This window comes from Hippoglossus hippoglossus, chromosome 14 (assembly GCF_009819705.1).
Source record: "Hippoglossus hippoglossus isolate fHipHip1 chromosome 14, fHipHip1.pri, whole genome shotgun sequence".
In the NCBI taxonomy this organism is placed as follows: Eukaryota; Metazoa; Chordata; class Actinopteri; order Pleuronectiformes; family Pleuronectidae; genus Hippoglossus; species Hippoglossus hippoglossus.
Window position 1 is genome coordinate 22917 of NC_047164.1, and position 22100 is coordinate 45016.

General features: G+C 43.7%; 2 protein-coding genes and 1 long non-coding RNA gene across 3 annotated transcripts; 1 reads left to right on the forward strand and 2 right to left on the reverse strand.

Annotated features, from left to right (window-relative positions):
- Positions 1 to 57: 57 nt before the first annotated feature.
- slc23a1 (solute carrier family 23 member 1) lies at positions 58 to 18156 on the reverse strand. Its single transcript, XM_034607265.1, has 15 exons — positions 18042 to 18156; positions 8546 to 8607; positions 6790 to 6963; positions 6547 to 6704; positions 6377 to 6465; positions 5632 to 5699; positions 5358 to 5539; positions 5128 to 5248; positions 3972 to 4128; positions 2280 to 2427; positions 2084 to 2189; positions 1473 to 1602; positions 1075 to 1218; positions 876 to 971; positions 58 to 744 (listed from the first exon to the last, which is right to left on the reverse strand). Exons 2-15 carry the CDS (start codon positions 8561 to 8563, stop codon positions 500 to 502), a joined length of 1836 nt encoding a protein of 611 aa, XP_034463156.1. The 5' UTR covers positions 8564 to 8607; positions 18042 to 18156; the 3' UTR covers positions 58 to 499.
- LOC117774731 lies at positions 14350 to 16611 on the forward strand. Its single transcript, XR_004616126.1, has 2 exons — positions 14350 to 14541; positions 14659 to 16611. It is a non-coding gene; the product is annotated as an uncharacterized LOC117774731 (long non-coding RNA).
- pwwp2a (PWWP domain containing 2A) lies at positions 15275 to 21916 on the reverse strand. Its single transcript, XM_034607242.1, is given in 3 exon segments — positions 15275 to 17812; positions 17814 to 18959; positions 20607 to 21916. Coding segments are annotated over 3 exon segments (2826 nt in total). The 5' UTR covers positions 21608 to 21916; the 3' UTR covers positions 15275 to 17133.
- Between the last annotated feature and the right edge of the window lie 184 nt (positions 21917 to 22100).

The window sequence follows — 22100 nt, forward strand, 5'->3', positions numbered from 1 at the left end:
TCACACATTTAAACAAAGTACTTCACATTTGAATTTGATAGAAAACAAAACATAAAATATAAACAAATAACGTACAAAACACAGTAAATCATTATTACGGAATCATTGTTATTTTTTATGTTTTTGTATTTTAACCTAACCCAATAATTTCAGATTCACTAACATTATTGATGCACGTCATTAAACACGTGATGGTAAAAATGATTTGTGTCATTTTTCTGATCCTAACATGTTTTAGTTTTGATTTTTTACAGCGTCATCACGCACTCATAATAGTACAAATATTTCTATTATATAAAATAATCTTTATTATCAAGGTTTTATTTGATGTGTAAAATTAAACAAACAGACACAATGTTAAGTGCGTTTCCATGGTAACTGCTTCATACTTCTTAAAAAACGTTATAATCATCTATTTAACGAGATGTGACATCACGCTGACATCACACAGGCTTTGTACTTCCTGTCCATCTGGCAGGTGTGATTGATGACATCACAGTCACACCTTGGTGCTGGACAGGTGGACGTCAGCTGCTTTCTCTCCGGTTCTTGTTTGCTCCTCCTCCTCCTCAGGTATCGATGGATCATCAGACGCCCTGAAACCTGTGAAGGAGGGGCTGATGGGAAATCGCCTGAGCCAGTGAATCTTCCTGATGACCCCCATCCCCAGAGGAAGATCATAAGAAGAACAGGAAGAGGAACAGGAAGATCTCCACTCAACTAAACCTCGCTCCTGTCTGGAACCTGAAGACACCAAAAGAAGAAACACACACACAAACAGGCATGACAGACACAACACAAACATGTAACTGTAAATAATTAGGGTTCGTGTAAAACATATGATTAGTTAGTGTATATAGTCGTGTGTGTTTTACCAGGTATTGTGTTGTCAAGACAAAAAGCCAAAAAACCTCCAACGAACATCTCAGTGGATAAAAGAACCGTCAAAATCTGATCCAGCTCCGCAAGACCTGAACATACAGAACTGATCTACATCACTTAGATCCAAACACAGAACTGATCGACATCACTTTGATCCAAACACAGAACTGATCTACATCACGTAGGTCTCACCTGTGTGGATGGCGTTGGGGTGTTTTTCCAGGTAATTCGGCAGCATCAAGCCAAAGAACATTGAGAATCCGAGAACAAACAGATTTCTGGACGAGTTTAAATCCACCAGCTGCAGGTTCGACAGACCGATAGCTGTGATCATACCTGAGAAACACACCTGGATTATTGTGACATCAATTCAATTCAATTTAATTCTTTTCATTTGTATAGCATCAAATCATAATATACATTATCTCAAGGCTCTTTACATTGAAGGTCAAGACCTTAACATTTTTTATCGAGAAACCCAACAGTTCCCACAATGAGCAGCACTTTGGCGACTGCGGAGACACACCTGGATTAATGTGACATTATTAACACACCTGTATGAACACGTGTGAGCTTTGATGGTGACTCACCGAACAGTGTGCAGAACATCCCTCCAAGAATCGGATCCGGCAGTGATGCAAACAGAGCTGTGAACTTCCCGACTGATCCCAACAGGAACATGATGCCTGCTCCATACTGCACCACCCGCCTGCTGCCCACCTGCACACAGGGTCAACGATTCAAACATCCAAAACGCCAATTGAGGCCTATTCACCAATCCATGATCAATGACTGTAAATTAAAATGATCATATATTTGCAGTCAGAGTCTGTGCAGTAGTGATTGTGGAGTAGAGCCATGTTATCAAGGTCCCGCCCATACACACACTTCACCAATCCTGAGTCAGTCTCAGCTGTCAATCATGACGTCTCAGCCCTCAACTGATCAGAAACACTTGAACAAACATTTATTTAACGTCTACTTGTTTTAGTTTGGTCCATGGCCCATCTGCTAACATGGAGGAGGAAGAGTTTAAGAGTTACTGCAACCAGCCACCAGGGGGCGATCCAGATGATTTGGGATCTGTCATGTCATCCATCCTTAATCACAGTCTATGATCTGGTCCATAACAATAGGTCCAGGACCGGAACATTTCTACCAAACAAATGAACCCATTCATGTGTACATGAATCTCGGTTACCTTGGTGATGCCTAGAACGCCTATATTTGGACTTGAGGAAGTGGAGCCATTTCCTGTTCCCAACAGACCAGCAATAATACAAGAAAGTCCCTCAATGAAGATTCCCCTGAAACACAAACACTGTCACACAGCAGCTGGGGGGGCGCTGTGGGTGAGTTTGCAGGTAATCTAACTTCCTTTTTACTTCCTGTCTCACCTGTTGATGGCATGGACCGGAGGAGGTGCAGCTCCACAGAGACGAGCACAGGCGTAATAATCTCCAATCGACTCCACGATTCCTGCCAGCGTCGCACTTAGCATTCCCACCACCCCGGCTACTGTAACCACTGGCAACCCCCATTGACCTATCAGAGACCAGAGCCATCATCATCATCATCATCATCTTCACCATCATCTTCATCATCATCATTCTCACCATCATCATCATCATCATCACCATCACCATCATCATCATCCTCACCATCACCATCATCATCATCATCATCATCATCATCATCATCCTCACCATCATCATCATCATCATCATCATCATCATCCTCACCATCACCATCATCATCATCATCATCATCATCATCATCATCATCCTCACCATCATCATCATCATCATCATCATCATCCTCACCATCATCATCATCATCATCATCATCATCCTCACCATCACCATCATCATCATCATCATCATCATCATCATCCTCACCATCATCATCATCATCATCATCATCATCATCATCATCCTCACCATCACCATCATCATCATCATCATCATCATCATCATCATCCTCACCATCATCATCATCATCATCATCATCCTCACCATCATCATCATCATCATCATCACCATCACCATCATCATCATCATCATCATCATCATCATCATCACCATCATCATCATCCTCACCATCACCATCATCATCATCATCATCATCATCATCATCATCATCCTCACCATCATCATCATCATCATCATCATCATCATCATCATCCTCACCATCATCATCATCATCATCATCATCATCATCCTCACCATCATCATCATCATCATCATCATCACCATCATCATCATCATCATCATCCTCACCATCATCATCATCACCATCATCATCACCATCATCATCATCATCATCATCACCATCACCATCATCATCACCATCATCATCATCATCACCATCACCATCACCATCATCATCATCATCATCATCACCATCATCATCATCATCATCACCATCACCATCACCATCATCATCATCATCATCATCACCATCATCATCATCATCACCATCATCATCACCATCATCATCATCCTCACCATCACCATCATCACCATCATCATCATCATCATCATCATCATCATCATCATCATCACCATCATCATCATCCTCACCATCACCATCATCATCATCATCATCATCATCATCATCCTCACCATCATCATCATCATCATCATCATCATCATCATCCTCACCATCATCATCATCATCATCATCATCATCATCCTCACCATCATCATCATCATCATCATCATCACCATCATCATCATCATCATCATCCTCACCATCATCATCATCATCACCATCATCATCACCATCATCATCATCATCATCATCATCATCATCCTCACCATCATCATCATCATCATCATCATCATCATCATCACCATCATCATCATCATCATCATCCTCACCATCATCATCATCATCCTCACCATCATCATCATCATCATCACCATCACCATCATCCTCACCATCATCATCATCATCATCATCATCATCATCATCCTCACCATCATCATCATCATCTGACTGTGACCTTTAAGGCCTTTGAGATTAAATGACCTTTAATGACCTCCACCATATCTGAAAGTTTTGAGGCCTGTGATTGGCTGACTCACAGGGGTAGGGCACCCTGAACCAGGGGGCAGAGGTCATGATGTCTCCGCGGGCGTCGGTCCGAGCTTTGTGTCCGTACTGATCGGGATCATTAGGCAACAGGTCGGTCAGAGTGAGAATGTAACAGACGAGCCAAACCAACATGATGGCGAGAATAATCTGAAAGAAAACACATTAAAACCTCAACTGACAGACGTGATCAGATGTGAACACACAGACTGTTCAACTTAACTCATCACAACAATGAAGCAACCTGAAGAAGAATAAAGAGTGAAGCGACATCGGAGGGTCAATGTTCACACTGACGACCTTCGTGGTTTATTATCACCTCACTACGATCAATCAAACTTATTGAATCATCATCACTGACACGGATATAAATGTATTTATTTGTTTTATCGTTTGTTGTCTTAATCATCATTTTACTATAGGAGGAAGTAATGTGTTTGTTTGAACGTGTGTGTGTGTGTGTGTGTATAAATTAAGATAAGATAAGATAATCCTTTATTAGTCCCACAATGGGAGTATTACAGCAGCAAGAGTCAAAAAGACATCAGCAAGTAATAAGTAACATGCAATACTTAAGTGTGAGGAATATATAAAATATATAGAAATATAGAAACATATGAATGTAATCAAACCAGTATATACAGTGTAAAGACAGGAAATTATGAGGATATTTACAGTGAATGAATTGCACATGAATGGTTGTATTGCACAGACAGATAAGAGAGTTAAAGTTTAGTCCTTAATGGTGGTGAATGTAGTTTTACTGGGAGCAGAGCTGGTTGTTGCTGAAGGAGCTGCCCAGTGCTGTGATGGTGTCCTGCAGGGGGTGGGACTGGTTGTCCATCAGAGAAGACAGCTTCACCCTTCTCTGTCCCACCACCTCCACTGAGTCAAACATCCCCGGACCGAGCTGGGATGTCCTCACCTCATCTGTCCCGTCTCTTCCTGTCAGCAGTTGAAATGCTGCTGCTCCAGCAAACTACTCCAAAGAAGACGGCAGATGCCACCACAGTCATAAAACGTCTTCAGGAGCGCCCCCTGTAGTCTAAAAGACCTCAGTCACCTGAGCAGATACAGTGTGTGTGTGTGTGTGTGTGTGTGTGTGTGTGTGTGTGTGTGTGTGTGTGTGTGTGTGTGTGTGTTATTTACAGGAAACATCTTGAAGATCTGGACTCTCGTTGACGTCAGACCTTTCTGACGGCTGTAAACAGGAATAGGAAGTGATGTCGCTCTTAGGTACTGAGAAAACAACACGATGAGCAAGATGCACCTGAGACAGAGAGACAGGTTCCTGTCTGTCCACCTGTCTGTCAGACAGGTGGACAGACAGGCAGACAGGTAGAGAGACAGGTGGACAGACAGACAGAAATGTGTCTCACAGCGCTGACAGGCCCCAGTGAGAACCAGCTCTGTCTCCAGCAGTGGTAAAGACAGACAGGCCAATCAGTGAGACAGTTGGAGTGATGGTGAGAGGACCAATGAACTCCAGCAGTAACCCTGGCAACCCACAGAGACCGATGACCAGCTCCAGCACACTGGACACGATGATCGCCCCCTGGATCTGACACAGGAAACACACTTGATCACATGAGCCGTGGCCCTCTGAAAATGGCACCCGCCCGACCTCCATGTAGAAGAGATGTCATCATGTACCTCTCTAATGCGCGGTTGCCAAATGTGTTCAGTGTTCAGTGGAAGGCTCCAATTCCCATAAATCTCCTCTGCAGATACAACAAATTATTAATATTATTAGTTATCATATTATTCCTCTTAGCTTCTCTTCATTGGTTCCCTGTAAAATCTGAATATCAAGATCCTGCTCCTCACATATAAAGCCCACCTTCATATATCAAAGAGCTCATAACACTGTATTATCCAAATAGATCACTGCACTCCCAAAACACAGGTTCTCTTGTGGTTCTAGAGTCTGTAAGAGCAGAACAGGAGGTAGAACCTTCAGCTTTGATAGAGCCTATAGTTCTGGATCAGGTGAGTCCTGAGGGGGAACTCCCACCATTCACTGAGCACTTCTCCCCTTCTTTCTGTCTCTCTTCCCCCACATTTATTTATTTTACTACAATTACTTATTGTAAGTCGCTTTGGATAAAAGCGTCAGCTAAATGAAATGTAATAATGTAACTAACTTTGAGTTTTTTCCATCCAAAGTCTCTCTCTCTCTCTCTTTTCTCATCCCACTTTTCTCCGTTCACAAACCACATTGACTCTGGTTCTTTTCTCACAGAAGTCAGAGCTGCTCATTGTGGAAACTGTTGGTTTCTCTATCATTTAAAGGTCTTAATATGTAAAGTGCCTTGAGATCATTTTTATTATGATTTGATGCTATACAAATAAAGCTGAATTGAATTACAGAGACAGACAGGTAGAGAACATGTCTCACCCTCACTGGGACACCTCCAGCGATCCAGACTGAGGATCCCCTGAGCAGGAATCAGGAAAGCAAACGCACTGGCCTGAAACAGAGGAAGTCTACACACACACACATACACACACTGTGACACTCTGACTTGCTCTGACTCGCTCTGACTCACCTGTCTCGCTCTGACTCACCTGACTCCCACTGTGGTCTGGATCAGGGTCGTGATTCCGACCGTGGTGAAAATGGTTCCAATCAGCTGACTGATGGTGTTCTGGTCTCGACCGACACACATGGCCTCTGCCAGGAGAAACGGAACTGCCACTGTGCCGCTGAAACATGTCAGGTAATGCTGAAGACAGATTAGAGCAGAGGTCAGGTGACATCATCAACAACTCACTGACCTGTCATTGTTCATTGTTTGATCCCAGTCTTACCTGGAGTCCCAGTAAAACACACAGGTACCAAGGTGGAACGTCTTCGATGGTGTAAATCATGTCAGATCCCGCCTTCTTTGTTCCTACTGCCTGCGTAATTTCTTGGTCTTCTCTCATTGGCTTGTTAATCCTGTTGAATGTCTGACTCTGACTTTCTGCCAGGTGATCACAACTCTGATTGGACAGAAGGACACACACACCTGTTATTACAAATACATAATTTAAAACATTTGGTCACATGTTTTGAAACAGAAATACCTGATACATAAACACACCTGAACCCACCAAACTCACCTAAATACACATGCATTCACCAGAACTCACATGAACTCACCTGAACTCACCTGAACACAACTGAACACAGCCAGGCCTGAACTACGAAGCAGGATTTGTGGTAACTTCAGGTTAAATTCAGAGTTTTCTGTCCTACGAAGCTTGTTCCCTTGTTATCGGGGTAAATCACCATGGTAACTTAACCTGAACAGCTGACCTGCTCCAGGTTAACTTGGAGATAAGAGATCAAACAGTATAAAGCTCCGCCCACTGACCGATCCCTTCCTTTGAACCATGACATCATGTTCTTAGAGGATCCGTGGAGCTGGTGTGGATTGTTCGAGTCTCTGAGGAGGACCAGGGTCTTCAGAGACCCACAAGATCCTTTGAGCTCCTCTGATGAGTTTCTGAAAGATCTAGATTCTCCTCAGAGGATCCGAACAGAACCAACCTGACCCGTAGGAGCAAAGTGCTCACAGTACCACAGACTGCAGCTACTTCACCTGTTCACTGTGGCTGATGCAGAGAAACTCAATCTACATTTTACACATTAAAGTCTTTTCTCTAGTTTCTATTGTTCTTTATGGTTTTATACTTATGTTCATTTAGTTTCTGACTTTCAAACCTCATTGTACATGTGTGTACTGATATCAATATACAGTAGAAACAGTCACAGGCTACAGGACATATTGTCTGTTGTGTTGTTTTTGTTGAGTCTGGCTTCAGTTTGTTTGTCCCCCCCAACACTGCACCCCCCAATAAATTTGATCACCAACCGCCACTAGTTAGCAGTGAGAAATTTTCAACAAGTCAACTGTTGATTTATGAAAGGTCAGGTTGGTCATCTGTTTCTGAAACACTTTTTATCTTGTTTTTATCCACCCATGCATGACCGGGATCTTCAGGCAGAGAGACAAATACCACGGAAACAGAGACGATGGTTAGAATTCAGCGAGTCACAATTAAGTTGTCAATGCACGGTTATGTTTTTTTGGGGCGTGGCTTTGTTGGGAGTGCCCACAGGAGGGGTGGGATGTATGCTTTTTTCAAAGTGTTGCCTGTTCTGTAGCTTTTGCAGTTTCACCAACCTGAGCTTTAATTTTCTGTTTCTGGTCTGTACTGACAAAAAAACACTTCATCCATCTCCATAAAAAACTTCATTCCTTCCACCAGCAGGATTTCCCACACCGTCCTGGTCCTATTTCAGATATGAAACACTTCTGGTCCCTTCACCTGACTCAGACAGAAGCTGAATCTTCGCTGCAGTTTAAATAAAGTTTAATACTTCTAGTCTGGACAAACAGGAAGTTCCTGGATGTTGAACATTAGCTGTGAATATTTATGGCCCATGAAGGTCTGGGGCCCCTGGACCGGAGTCCCCCCTTAGTGACCGCAGGTGTGAAACAGTAACCTGTCCTTCATATCACCAATGAGTAGAAATAAGCAGAAAAAGAATTCAGTCAATAATCAGTGATCAGTTTACCTTCTGATCGGTTTCCATTTCACCTGCCGCTGTTTAACTCCTGGACGATCGAGCATCGAAAACTGAAGAGACACAGAGAGAGTGAGAGAGAGGGGGGGGGGGGGTTAGTGTTTGAGGTGAAAGTCCAGAAAGATTAACAAGATTATTAACACACACACACAAAAGACGTGTCTCCATGTGACAGAAACATCTCGCCTGTTCAGGTGTGTCACTTCCACTGATACAACAGGTTCAATGATTATTGATTATTGGATTATCACTGAGGTTCAATGATGTCACTTTCACACGTGCAGAGACGACATGTTGACCACGAAAACATTCACACTGTTTGTGTAGTTGTTGTTGTAGTTATAGGTAACATTGTTGTTGTTGCTATAGTTGTTATTATAGTTGTTGTCATTATTGTTATAGTTGTTATTTTTGTTTCAGTTGTTATTGTTCTAGTTGTTATAGCTGTTGTTGTTGTTACTAGGGCACAAGCAGCAACTGCTGCAAAAACTGCTGTTTTTCCCGTTTTTTATCCGAGTAATGAATCTCATATTTGTAAACATGTGTAACTTTTGCCGGAACTTTGCACAAAATTCAGATTTCTGAGAAATGTATATGTCAATTGTTTTTTGTGCACTGGCGTGTCCAACTGACTCGATTTATGTCGGAGGGCGTGTCCTTTGCATGGCGTCGAATTTCGAAACAGCAAGTTGTTGTAACTTTAGTGGACATTATTCAATCTGCACCAAACTTCACATGTTTGATAAAAATCGGAGCCTAAACACATTTGCATGCCAATATTCAATCACAGCCATAGCGCCCCCTACTGGCAACAAGAAATGTGTTGTAATGTGATGTTCCTAACACTGGGGTCGGCAACCTTTACTATCAAAAGATTCATTTTTTCCCCCTTTTCCACAAAATAAAATTGTCAAAATTTTCAACTAAGTTCACGGTTTAAAACATGAACTGGTTCAGGTTCACAGTTCATGTTTTATTGGGAGGATTCAGGTGACAGACGTCCGGTCGTGTGTTTGGTTCTGAGTCGATGGAGTCGGATCGTGTCTGCGTGTCGCTCATTCTAACACTGAGTCCTGACTGAGCGTCTCGTGTTGGACTGAAACTGTTGACGAGTCATTTTCATGATGTTTCAATGAGTCTGATAAACTGGAATCAAACCAACACTCAGTGACTTCCTGTGCTGATCAGGTCCTGAGAACTAGTGATGAGTGTGTATTAGTTCCAGTGAAGCCGAGTGGAGGAGGACACAGAAACTCCAGCTCGGTACAAACCAGCTTCTGCTCTGATCCCTGAGCAGCTGAGACCAGAGGAACTCTGTGTTTCACTTCTACAGAGTCACTGAGCGGCTGCTTCAGGTGCACGAGCTGTGATCTCACTGCGTGTGTCTGAGCGAGTGAGTGGGGGGGGGACCCTCGAGGCCACACACACACACATTTGCTCTTCTGGTATTTCACATGATGGACTGATACAATGATGTTTTAAAAAATGAAGGTAAACGTTCATCATATGAAAACTGATTCGTTCAGTTCATCATTCACGAAAAATATGAACGCGTTCATTAAATGCACCACTGTACAGGGAGCCACTGCAGAGGGGCAGAAGAGCTGCATGGCTGCCGACCCCTGTCCTAGCAGGTTGACCACATCCAGCTGAGATTTGGTCTGAATACCATTTAGACACGTTTGATAATATGTTATGAATGTGTGAATTGTTGTTTAACACTTTTGCCGTGGCAACTCACTGAAAGTTATTCAGAATCAGCTTTATTTGCCATCTGTGTACACGTACTAAGAATTTGACTCTGATGTAACTGCGCTCAGTGTATTTACACAGACAGACACACCATTAGCAACAGACTACAAAAAACTAGCAAAATAAACATAACTACTATGTGCAAATAGAGTTAAACTGTACAGAACAGTAGTACAACGGGGAAACAAGATGTGCAAGAGTGGACAATAAACATTTAACTACGATACGGTTATGGTGGAATTGTGACCAGAGGACAATAGTGCAGTGGTACAAAGAACAAAGATGCTTGAACAAATATGGATCATTAACGAACAGGTTACTTATATACATGAGGTGGTGAATCATATAGTGCAGAGTGCAAAGTTGCTGGATCAAATATGGATTATTATGTACACGATGCATATAAATACACAAGGTAGATGAATATTATCACAGTAGTGCATTTGAGTAATGTACAGTATATAAAATCCACTTAGATTTATATTGTCAACTGTGTGTGTTTATATAAAAAAATATGTATAGTTGCACTTATTCAATTCAATTTGTATAGCGCCAAATCATAATACACAATGTATAATATCTCAAGGCACTTTACATAATAGGTCCAGACTTATATGTTGCACTTGTAGTTTGGCTTTTTTAAGCTAATGTGACCATGTGAGGCAGTGAACATGTGAGACAGTGAAGTTGTGTGACAGTGAAGTTGTGAGACAGTGAACATGTGAGACAGTGAAGTTGTGACAGTGAACATGTGAGACAGTGAAGTTGTGAGACATAGAAGTTGTGGGACAGTGAACATGTGAGACAGTGAAGTTGTGAGACAGTGAAGTTGTGAGACAGTGAACATGTGAGACAGTGAAGTTGTGAGACAGTGAAGTTGTGAGACAGTGAACATGTGAGACAGTGAAGTTGTGAGACAGTGAAGTTGTGAGACAGTGAACATGTGAGACAGTGAAGTTGTGAGACAGTGAAGTTGTGAGACAGTGAAGTTGTGGGACAGTGAACATGTGAGACAGTGAAGTTGTGAGACAGTGAACATGTGAGACAGTGAAGTTGTGAGACAGTGAACATGTGAGACAGTGAAGTTGTGAGACAGTGAAGTTGTGAGACAGTGAACATGTGAGACAGTGAAGTTGTGAGACAGTGAAGTTGTGAGACAGTGAAGTTGTGGGACAGTGAACATGTGAGACAGTGAAGTTGTGAGACAGTGAACATGTGAGACAGTGAAGTTGTGAGACAGTGAAGTTGTGAGACAGTGAAGTTGTGGGACAGTGAACATGTGAGACAGTGAAGTTGTGAGACAGTGAACATGTGAGACAGTGAAGTTGTGAGACAGTGAACATGTGAGACAGTGAAGTTGTGAGACAGTGAAGTTGTGAGACAGTGAACATGTGAGACAGTGAAGTTGTGAGACAGTGAAGTTGTGAGACAGTGAACATGTGAGACAGTGAAGTTGTGAGACAGTGAAGTTGTGAGACAGTGAAGTTGTGGGACAGTGAACATGTGAGACAGTGAAGTTGTGAGACAGTGAACATGTGAGACAGTGAAGTTGTGAGACAGTGAACATGTGAGACAGTGAAGTTGTGAGACAGTGAACATGTGAGACAGTGAAGTTGTGAGACAGTGAAGTTGTGGGACAGTGAACATGTGAGACAGTGAAGTTGTGAGACAGTGAACATGTGAGACAGTGAACATGTGAGACAGTGAAGTTGTGAGACAGTGAACATGTGAGACAGTGAACATGTGAGACAGTGAAGTTGTGAGACAGTGAAGTTGTGGGACAGTGAACATGTGAGACAGTGAAGTTGTGAGACAGTGAACATGTGAGACAGTGAAGTTGTGAGACAGTGAAGTTGTGAGACAGTGAACATGTGAGACAGTGAAGTTGTGAGACAGTGAAGTTGTGAGACAGTGAACATGTGAGACAGTGAAGTTGTGAGACAGTGAAGTTGTGAGACAGTGAACATGTGAGACAGTGAAGTTGTGAGACAGTGAAGTTGTGAGACAGTGAACATGTGAGACAGTGAAGTTGTTGAGGGTTTTTATTGCGCATCGGTGAATTCTGTACTTTCTGTTCTACTTATTTGACCTTTGACCTCTTTAATTCATATTTGCAAAGATCAAAACAGCGGTTGACAGTTGTTATCGGTGGATGAAGATCACTGAACAAGTAGCTTCACACATGTGCATTAGAGATTCATACTGAGGGAATCAAACATTATACAACGTGCATCTGGGATGTTTCCCTTTTTAGCACAGTTCAATTAATAGAGATTTGGGTTTTTGTGTGAGATCTGTGTAAAAAAAAGTGTTGACATATTAGTAAGTAAACTTCTGCTGTGCAATTTAGCACTAAGCCTAAAATTGATATTAGAATTAAATAAATACATAACACAACACTATCATACACAGACAGTTTAAGTGCCTCTGTGCTTTAGAAACCATTTCTGAATCGTTTATCAGTGAGTGACGAGTCTGTATCAGAAACTGGGTGCATGTGTCGACTATAATTCAAGTGTCCGCAGTGTTACACATTAGTAACGTTCGGTGACATGTCAATAATCATCACTGTTAAACCTTCTTTCATCTCTTAGTATCTGCTCAGAATCATCGTGCACTCTGCCGGCCACGCCCCCTTTTTGTACGAGGACGTGCATGCTGAAATACTCCAAGTCAGTTAACACGAACTCAACATCTTAACCGGCTGTGTACAACTATTTAACACCGAGTCACTGAACCAGGGTTTGTTAACCTGAGTTAAATCAGAGCAGGTTGAACCAGCTTCGTAGAACAGGCCCCGTGTGGTAGTAGGAGGGGGGGCTGTGAACAACATCTGGAGCCTCTGTCCAGAAGAGCTCAGTCCTTAGGAACAGCTAAGATACTGAACCCTCAAACTCCCACACCTCTGGTGGACGAACCCAGGCCCCCGTGTGGGATGGGAGGGAGATTATTTTATGTTATTATTTATATACAACACTAACCCTAATAAAGCCGGAAGTGACAATCTAAAATGCATGAAAGTTAAATATGCACATCCGATCACTGTTCAATAATCCAATCAAACAACCAAACTGTGTAACATGTGCACTTTCTTTATTGCATCGATCATCTGCAGTTTGTAACAATATCACAATAATAATTAAACATTAATTACAAGAGTTTTATCATCACATATTTGCACCAGGTCAAAGAAATAAAAAAAACAGCGTCTGTATGAGTGGATCTGCTCAATGATTGATTGATGGAGTGATTTGGAAACTTTAGGGTTGGAAGTCAAAGTTAAAAAGTTGAATGTTTTATTGGTTTTTATTTCAATAGTTTTTTAATGACGTTATGGGAACTGTTGTTTTCTCTATAGTTTTTAACCCTATGTAAAGAGCCTTGAGATAATGTATATTATGATTTGATGCTATACAAATAAAACTGAAGTGAATTGATGTCGACAGATACAATTTATTTTCTCTAAATGAAAAACAAGATTCAAAATTTAAACATTAATAATAATTCAGAAAATTGCAACTGAATTTTAAAAGTTTTAAAAACATATTTAAATAAAGAAATATATCATAAACATTTCAGACATAGTCACCTAACACCTGAACTGTTCCACAAGAGAAACATTTATTTAATAAAACAGAAACCTGCATTTCTATTTAAAGTCACATGAGGGCGGGGTTAGGGTTCACACTGTCAACCAATCGGAATCCACACCACAGAAATTAAAGATCGGCTGACGCACAACAGACACACAGCAAACACAACAAACGCACAACAGACACACGCTCCCATTGTGGCCCGAGTGTAAACAGTTTATCATTTAACTAATTGATCACTAATCGTTAATGATCTGATTGTACAAAGCAAAATAAAATTGACACCAATATAAACCTGTTGACATGGATACGCTCAGTGATAAATTCAAACTCTTGATAGATATAAACTCTTTATTAATCATTAATTATTGATTATTAATGTCCATGTGATTGCTCATCAGTTGTTTGGACTCCACCTACATCCTCTCAGCCAATCACAGCACAGGATTCTCTGTCAGCAGCTCTTCAAAGTCGTACTGCAGAGGGAGAGAGAGAGACAGGTGTTACTGATGATGTCATCAGCAGGTGATCACATGATCAATCATCATCACACTGCTACGTTCACCTGAACCCCGAATAACTTAATTATGTGATTATATATAAATAAATGGTTTATAATCAATAACTGATCAAAGTTAATCAGTTTTGCTTTTTTAAACTCTTCACCGAGAATCACGATATAACATTTTACACCAACATACATTGTCGTGAAATGATCATCTGTATTTTAAAATGTTTGTCCACTAGGAGCTGTACGAGGTCAGAAAAATAAAAAATAAAACGTGCTCACATGATTCGTAACGTGGTTTTAACAAAGTTTTTACCGGCTCCTCACTCTGTAAAATATGTTGTCAAGTTCAAACAAATACATCCTGCAGTTCACCGAGTCACCTCCAGGTGCAGATTTACTTGAGTCAAACGCAGAAACATTTACAAAACTGAGCAAAATTTCACTTTGAACTTTTTATAATGAAATCTGTAGTTTCCATGGAAACATACTCACCTGCCACTTCACTGACACATGAACGCAGTGAAATGTGTGAAATCATATTAATTAGTTATCCCTCACTACTTTATATCATCCAGTAATTATCCAGATCCTTTTGGTGTTTTTCCCTCCAATCAGCCACAAGTTGAAATTTAAAAAGAAATGTTTTTATCTAAGTTTCTGAACACGCTTCGTTGATATTGATCATCAGTTATTATTATTTTGTTGCTGATGTTTGTGGTAAACCCTTCGGACAAATTTTTACCAAACTGTTTGCAGGTGAGAAAATCTGCTGCCAGCGTGCTGCTGAGCAAGGCACCGCTGTTACTCCTACAGTCAAAGCACCAGAGAAGAAGAAGAGTTTAAATGACGAAGACGATGCAAAGAGAAGTTTGACAGTTTATTAATAGATTTAAAACAACAGAAATAAACATGTACAGTTTCTTTTGATCGATTGATGAATTGATCAGTTTCATTGTTTCAGAATCTCTGATCTGCAAACAGACGGTAAAACGAGTCTGAGGGAAAATCACCTTCACCATCATCATTCTAACAGTCAGCGTACTTCCTGTTCGTCTGTCTGCTCGTCTGTGAACTTCAAAATAAGAGTCTTTAAATAAACATCAGCAGCTGAATCTTTTCTTGTGAAACTTCCTGAGGAGGAAACTGATGATCCATGAGTTTGATCAAATTCTGAACAAACGACCCGGAACTGATCCAAGATTCGCCTAAAAATCTGTTTAATCCTGACTACAGGGACCTGGTGCAACTAGGGATGTCACGATATGAAATTTTGGTGCCACAATTATTGTCAGAGGAAATATCACGGTTTCACAGTTTTCACGATTATCGATACTATAGAAGGAAAAAGACACACAACAAGCAATATATAGCTAATAAACTAAAATATTTACTATCAAGTTTTTTTCGTGTAACGTTTGGCTATTTAAAAGTAATTTATGAAAGCTATTTTATTTAGTTGCCTTACTGTGGAAGGTTGGCCAGTGAATTTGTGTTTCCTGTCATCATAAGCAGTTTATCTGTTTGGGACTTTTGTTGTAAAGTGTCACCGTCCGAGGTTGTACTACTTTTGGGAGCAAAGTGTTGACTAGTTGTGAAAAATTTAACGGGCATATTGTCCTGGTTCAAGCACATTCTTCATGTCCTTATCATACCATTACCTCAGTATAGGTGAATTACACTCTCGGCTTCATGTATAATGGTTAATAGGAAGAGAGAGAGGGTAAGAGAGAGGGAGGGAGAGAGAGAGGGGTGTGTATGGATGGAGTTTATTGCCCAGCGTTGGCGGAAATAAGGCTGTTACGTCAGTTCCCTCTTCTCAGTTAACGTTTCAGTGGCTCGCACACACAAAACGTGACTCGCAATAGATTTCACCGCACGGCGCACACATAAATCACCTAACTCACGAGAGGCAGGACACCATAGTTTGATATCGTAGTTTACAGCTATGAAACCGGTTAATCCCGACATCCCTAGGTGCAAGACAGGACTACAGGGACAATGTCTGACATAGGACAACAGGGACCTAGTACAGTTCCTGTTGGATTGTGGGAGATAAGAATATGAACCAATCAGAGAACAGATGATGTCATTGAACCCTGTTTGGGAACTCGGGCATCAGTTTGAACAACACTGTTTCAAATTCTTCTTCAAAAAAGTTTTCAGTCAGGACAGAATGTTCAGGAACCAGGAGGAACAGGAAGTGACATCAGTATGTCAGCGTTTCACGTCGCCATCACTGAACTGATAAAGTCCAGGTATCACATTATCTAATCAATATTTCAATCAATCGACCAGTGTCTAGATACAACCATGTTTGGCTTAGTAACTAAGTAAACCTTATTTTGTTGTTAATGCGTATTTTGTGATTCTCTTTAGTGATTCATGACGAATGTGACCTCATAACTATCACTGCGACATCACTATGACGAGTAATTTGGCAAACTGTCTCTTTCATGAACTAGAAAAAGATGACGCTGACGAGATGGCGAGTGGAAATGCTAACACCTGATGGATAAGTCACACCCCCTGATCACCTAACACTGACTGGTTACCCTCAGGCTCCACCACCTCTGCTAACTAGTTAGCCTCAGGCTCCGCCCCTTACGCTCAAACAAATACGTCAGTTCGTCAAGAATCAATCCAGGCTTCTCCCACTACCTGAAGAGGGTGGGGCAATGATGGGGGTTAGAAGCGTGGGGGGTTGGGGGTTGTTTTATCGGATGCTACGTCTCGAACTGCGTAAGCAGGGCTCGGACTTCAGGCGTTAGCTGTTTGGCTGCACTAGCGGCCTCTGCAATGGCACGACGGTACGGCCCCTTCCTCTTTCTATCGAAGCGAGACTGGAAGGTCTCCAGGAAGGGGGACAACTGGGCAAGTGGCAGGAAGGAGGTGGTGGGGGAGCCGAACCAGGAGACTCGGGCCTCCTGCCGCACCGCCAGTCCTGTGTCACCACGCCGCACGACCGTGATGCCGAGCACTCGAGCCGGCCACCAAGGGAAACCGTAGATCTTTGCCCAGACGATGTCACCTACGCACACGGTCCGACCGTCTGGAAGAGGACACTTGGACACAGATTTAGAGAAGACGGTGGAAGACGACGAAGATGAGGACGAGGACGAGGATGTGGAAGACTTACGACGCCTCTTCAGTTCACCTCCCTCCTCGTCCTCCTCGCCGCCGCCAACCTGTGGCTCCTCGCTGTCGGATCTAAGGGGAGGGATGATGGGTGAGGAAGAAGGGGGGTAAAGAGGAACTAACGAGGCGGGAGAGGGGGCAGGAGAGAGGAGGGAGGGTGGGTCTCCAGTGGGCGGGGGTTCAAAGGTCTCTGAGGAGCCGCACTCTGAGTGGGATGAGTCCAAGGACGAAAAAGAGGAGGAGGAGGGGGGGGGGTGGGGGAGGACCCTCACCTCCCCCCCTTCCTCCTCCCTGATCTGTACAGACTTCATGTGTCTCCACGACAACACTGACTGCACAGGTGGAGGAGGGGGATGCTTGAGAAAGAAATGGCTGAGCGGTAGGCGGGACCAGGTCCGATGTGGGGGTGGGGTTTAAAGTGGGTTTGAGAGGCGATGAGCGAGTGCCCTGTTTGGGCGGGGTAGGGGGGGGAGCCTGGTTATCATCGGTACGATACCTTTGAGGTTTGAGACGCATTCTTGGCGGCAGCGGAGTGTGAGAGCTGGAGCTGACAGCGGTTCCGCTGAGGTGCTGCAGGCGGCGGGTGAAGTGGACCTTCTGGTTGTGGTTCTGCAGGGCTGCAGCTCGGGTCACAGCCTTGGTGCGATCCTGGATCTGACTCTGGTCTTTGGGCTCGCGATGTGGTGGAGGTTGGGAGCTTCTCGCTAGCTTCTTAAGAACCTGCCGCGCTTTGGAGTGATCGCGGGCAGAATCTTTGGCCAGCGCCTTCTTAGAGTTCAGCTTCAAACGGATGTGGCCGGATGAGGATGACGAGGACGAAGATGATGTCACGCCCCTCAGCACACGACGAGGGGATGATGACATACAGATCCCTGATGATGCCCGTCTGTCGGTGGCCATTCGTCCACCTTTGTCGTCGCTCCTTAGCCTCTTGACCTCCGAGGAGATTGGTCCCTCAGCTGCCCTCCGCCGCCGAGACGCCTCCTCACCCCTCAGATCGACTAGGCCCCGTCGTGCTTCCCTGTTCCCACCTGATGCCACCACGCCTTTGCACTTGTCACAGAGCACTTGGCGGGGGCGGAGCTTGATGGCGTTCATGATGGAGGTTGGCTCCTCGCAGCGATAGCGCCGCTTTGGCCGTTTGATCTTTCGTGGCAGTGGCTGAGGTAAAGCCTGGTTGTAGGTGTCCCTGATGAACAGAGGAGGAGGGTAGGGTGCCCCCTCCTGGAACAACGGTGGTGGTTTGGCAGTCCATGGGTGATGGGGTGGGGGGGTTGGGGGGCTAATGGTGGCTTGTTCCTGTTTGGTGGACGTCTCGTCATTGGTAACAGGTCTTGACTGAAGAGATGTTTGAAGTCGACTCTTATCATCTCGTTTTGGAAACACCGTGATGGGGATTCCGTACGGCCCAAACCTAAAAACCACATACAGAGTGAGAACCTTAAAAACTCAAACAAAACTGACCAGGTTTAAAACAAGAATGAATCATATTCAAACTTCCATCTGGAGGTGACATTACAACTCGAATTACAACTCGAATTAACTACTGACGCTACACCAAGCTGTTAAACTCCAGACCACCAGGTGGCGGTAACAAAAGGGATTGTACAAACAACATGATAATATATACCAAGCATTGATGTCGTGTTGCGTTCACTTGGAGATTCAAAACAACACGTGTCGACATTGAGGATTTGAAACATTGTCAGGTTCATATTAGGGGTGTGCGATATATATCATCTACGATAATATCTTAATTGTTGTTTTAACGATGTGCAAGCTCACGTTATCGAGTATTATTGATAATGATGATCCATGCGCCACGCACTCACGCTCTGCATGTCAATATATTTGGCCGCTTCAGATGATAAATGAAAGACATTCAGATCATTGACGTGTTTTTTCCGTCAGTGAATCATTGTCAGAAGATAAGAAGAAGAAAATAGAGAAAACAGAATTTGAAAACAGGTTTGACGCAGTGACGGGGCTCCGTCAAATCTCGCTACGCCTCCACTAAATTATACTGTGGAAACTTCTAGTGATCACATTTGTCGCCACGATATCAACACTGATCATTACATAATGATCGATTCTTTTATTAATGAGTTAAATCTTTCTTCAGAGCCGCACACACACTGGAGGAGTGGGCAGGGAGCGCTCCGCTTGGTTTGACGCAGTCTGCGCAGCGCGAATGATAGAGACCCGTTAACACTGTAAGTGGACTTAGTGGAGCCTGGTGTCTGCCCCAGCTGGGTGGCGCTGTGACCGGGCTGTGGAGCTGTCTGTGGTCTCTGCGTCCATAGCCAGGGAGTGTTTATGTTTATTTTTCGCAAGTCATATCGTCATCGCAATATTAAACAACGTTATCTATATCGCATGTTTTCCTAATATCGCACACCCCTAGTTCATATTATTAATTTGACAATTATGAATTGATGGAAACAGGAAGTGAAATATCAGCAGATGTAGTGAGTGACAATAGAATTATAAACATGAAATGAAATATTTGATCACAAAATAACAGTTTCACTTTAATACGACCACAGAGCAACATCTTGTTCAACTCTGCCGCAGAACAACTCTGTTTATCTTCGTTAACCGTCAGACTCAACAGTCAGCTGACCGGAATACTGCTCACTGATTGAATAAGGTCGTGTTCCAGTTACTTCTGGCTAGTTTGAAACGTGACAAACCTTTAGACATCAGACGATTCATGGTTTCATTCGTCAGCATCATTAAGACAAATCGTCTGAAGATGTTGAATCATGTGATTGGTCACAATAGAAACCCATGATCAAACAAGAATAAAGAATAAAGATCAGAAGTCGATTGTTTAGAGCAGCCTTGATTTAACGTTTATTTTCTACAATAATAACTAATTACAGCGCACCCTGCTTTTTATACAGACCAAACTAATTCAATTTTAAAATAACACAAAAACTATTATTGATTCTTTAAATAGTAAGTTGATTGGTCGATTTATTGAGTGTGATGACAGTTTCCTGTCATGACGTCATGTTCATATGATAAATAATAACACCCGATATTTAAATTTTCTCACCTTCTGGAAACGTCCATCAACACCCCGGAAAAAACCTTCTCCCCCCGCCGGAAAGACACCACCAGCGCGTCATCGATGACGTGGTCCAGGCAGACCCGGACCTCGGAGCCGGGACTCAGGTCCTGGAAGGAGGCGAGTGGACCGGGTTCGGGCAGGAGGCGGGAGGATTCCTCCTGCTTGTCCGTCAGCAGGCGTCTCTTAGGGGACCGACAGGGGGGGGACGAGTCCCGCAGGCCGCATCCCGGCGGTTCCTCGTTCCCTGCGGTGTTTTTAATGAACCCGGTCTCCGGGTCCAGCCCGTCTAGGCTGACTGGGCCCGACAGCCGGTCCGCGTAACCATCCAACAGGGCGTCCTCCGCGGGCCCAGGCCTCAGCTCCGTCTGGACAAGGACCGTGTACCCCCGGTCTCGTCCCGCTGTCTTGGCCCGGTCCGTCGTCACGTTGGTGGTCGGTACCGCGGGTTCGGCCAGAGACAGTCCGGCCTCGGTGACGGGTGGCGGAGCCGGGAAGGAGTGCAGGCAGACGGCGGAGGGCTGCGGGTCCGGAAGGATGCTGCGGTACACCGCCTGGACAGACACCTTCCCGCCGCTCTCAGGATCCCCCGGTAGTCCGGGAGCGAACCGATCCAGGCTGACCCGGTCTATCGGGAGGTTGTTGATCAGTTCGTCCGTCACGACGTTTTCACACAGAGCTTTTCCCGCCGCGGGCTCGAGCTCCGGCCTGACATGGCGGCGCTCCTCCCCATCCCCTCCATCCTCCACACGGACAACCAGCAGCTCCACAGCCGGGCCGGACTCCCGAGGCCCCTCAGACTGCAGCGGGACTCCTGGAGGTCCCGGTCCCGGTTCTGGCGGGCCTTCGTCGTCCATTGCCGCCGTCGAACCTGTCGAAACCGCCGCAGCTCCTGGCTCTGCAGCCACGGCCGCCATTTTCTTCCGCTGTGACCCACGGAGCTTTGCCCCGCCCCCACAACGCGGCCAGATGCGCAGGCGCACTGCCATTGGCTGGAGTCCCTGTCAGTTAAAGGACATGAGGCAGCGCGTCCTCTCTGATTGGATGAGTCTGTGAGGCGTCAGACCGCCACCAGGGGGCGTTAGTCTTTACAAGAAACATAAACATCAGGAGTGAAGATCAATTTTCAGCTGATCAATGAATAAGTGATCATTTAACAACAATATCAATCCATACAACATCTGATCCAATAACGTGAAAAAATAAAAGGTATTAAAACTAAAACCTCTTGATCAATATGTGATCAAAATTCTTTAAAATAGTATGGTAAACATTCTCATATTCAAACTGACAATAAGTTAATCATCTAACCATGCAAGTATCAATTAATCCGTAGTAATCAAGATAAATGATTTAATTCATTACAAATTATCAAAACGTTAAGACACAAGTCTTCAGAAGTCGTACAAGTGAACGTAGGCAACTGGACTAAATAATGTTTCTCACTGTCAGAATGTGAGGGAACATGTTTTATCTCCTGAA

Coding starts and splice junctions, on each gene's coding strand:
- slc23a1 (XM_034607265.1), bottom strand. Junction 2,428..3,971: donor GTTCAGGGTGCCCTACCCCT/GTGAGTCAGCCA, acceptor GGTCTCTGATAG/GTCAATGGGGGTTGCCAGTG. Junction 2,190..2,279: donor CCGGTCCATGCCATCAACAG/GTGAGACAGGAA, acceptor TTTGTGTTTCAG/GGGAATCTTCATTGAGGGAC.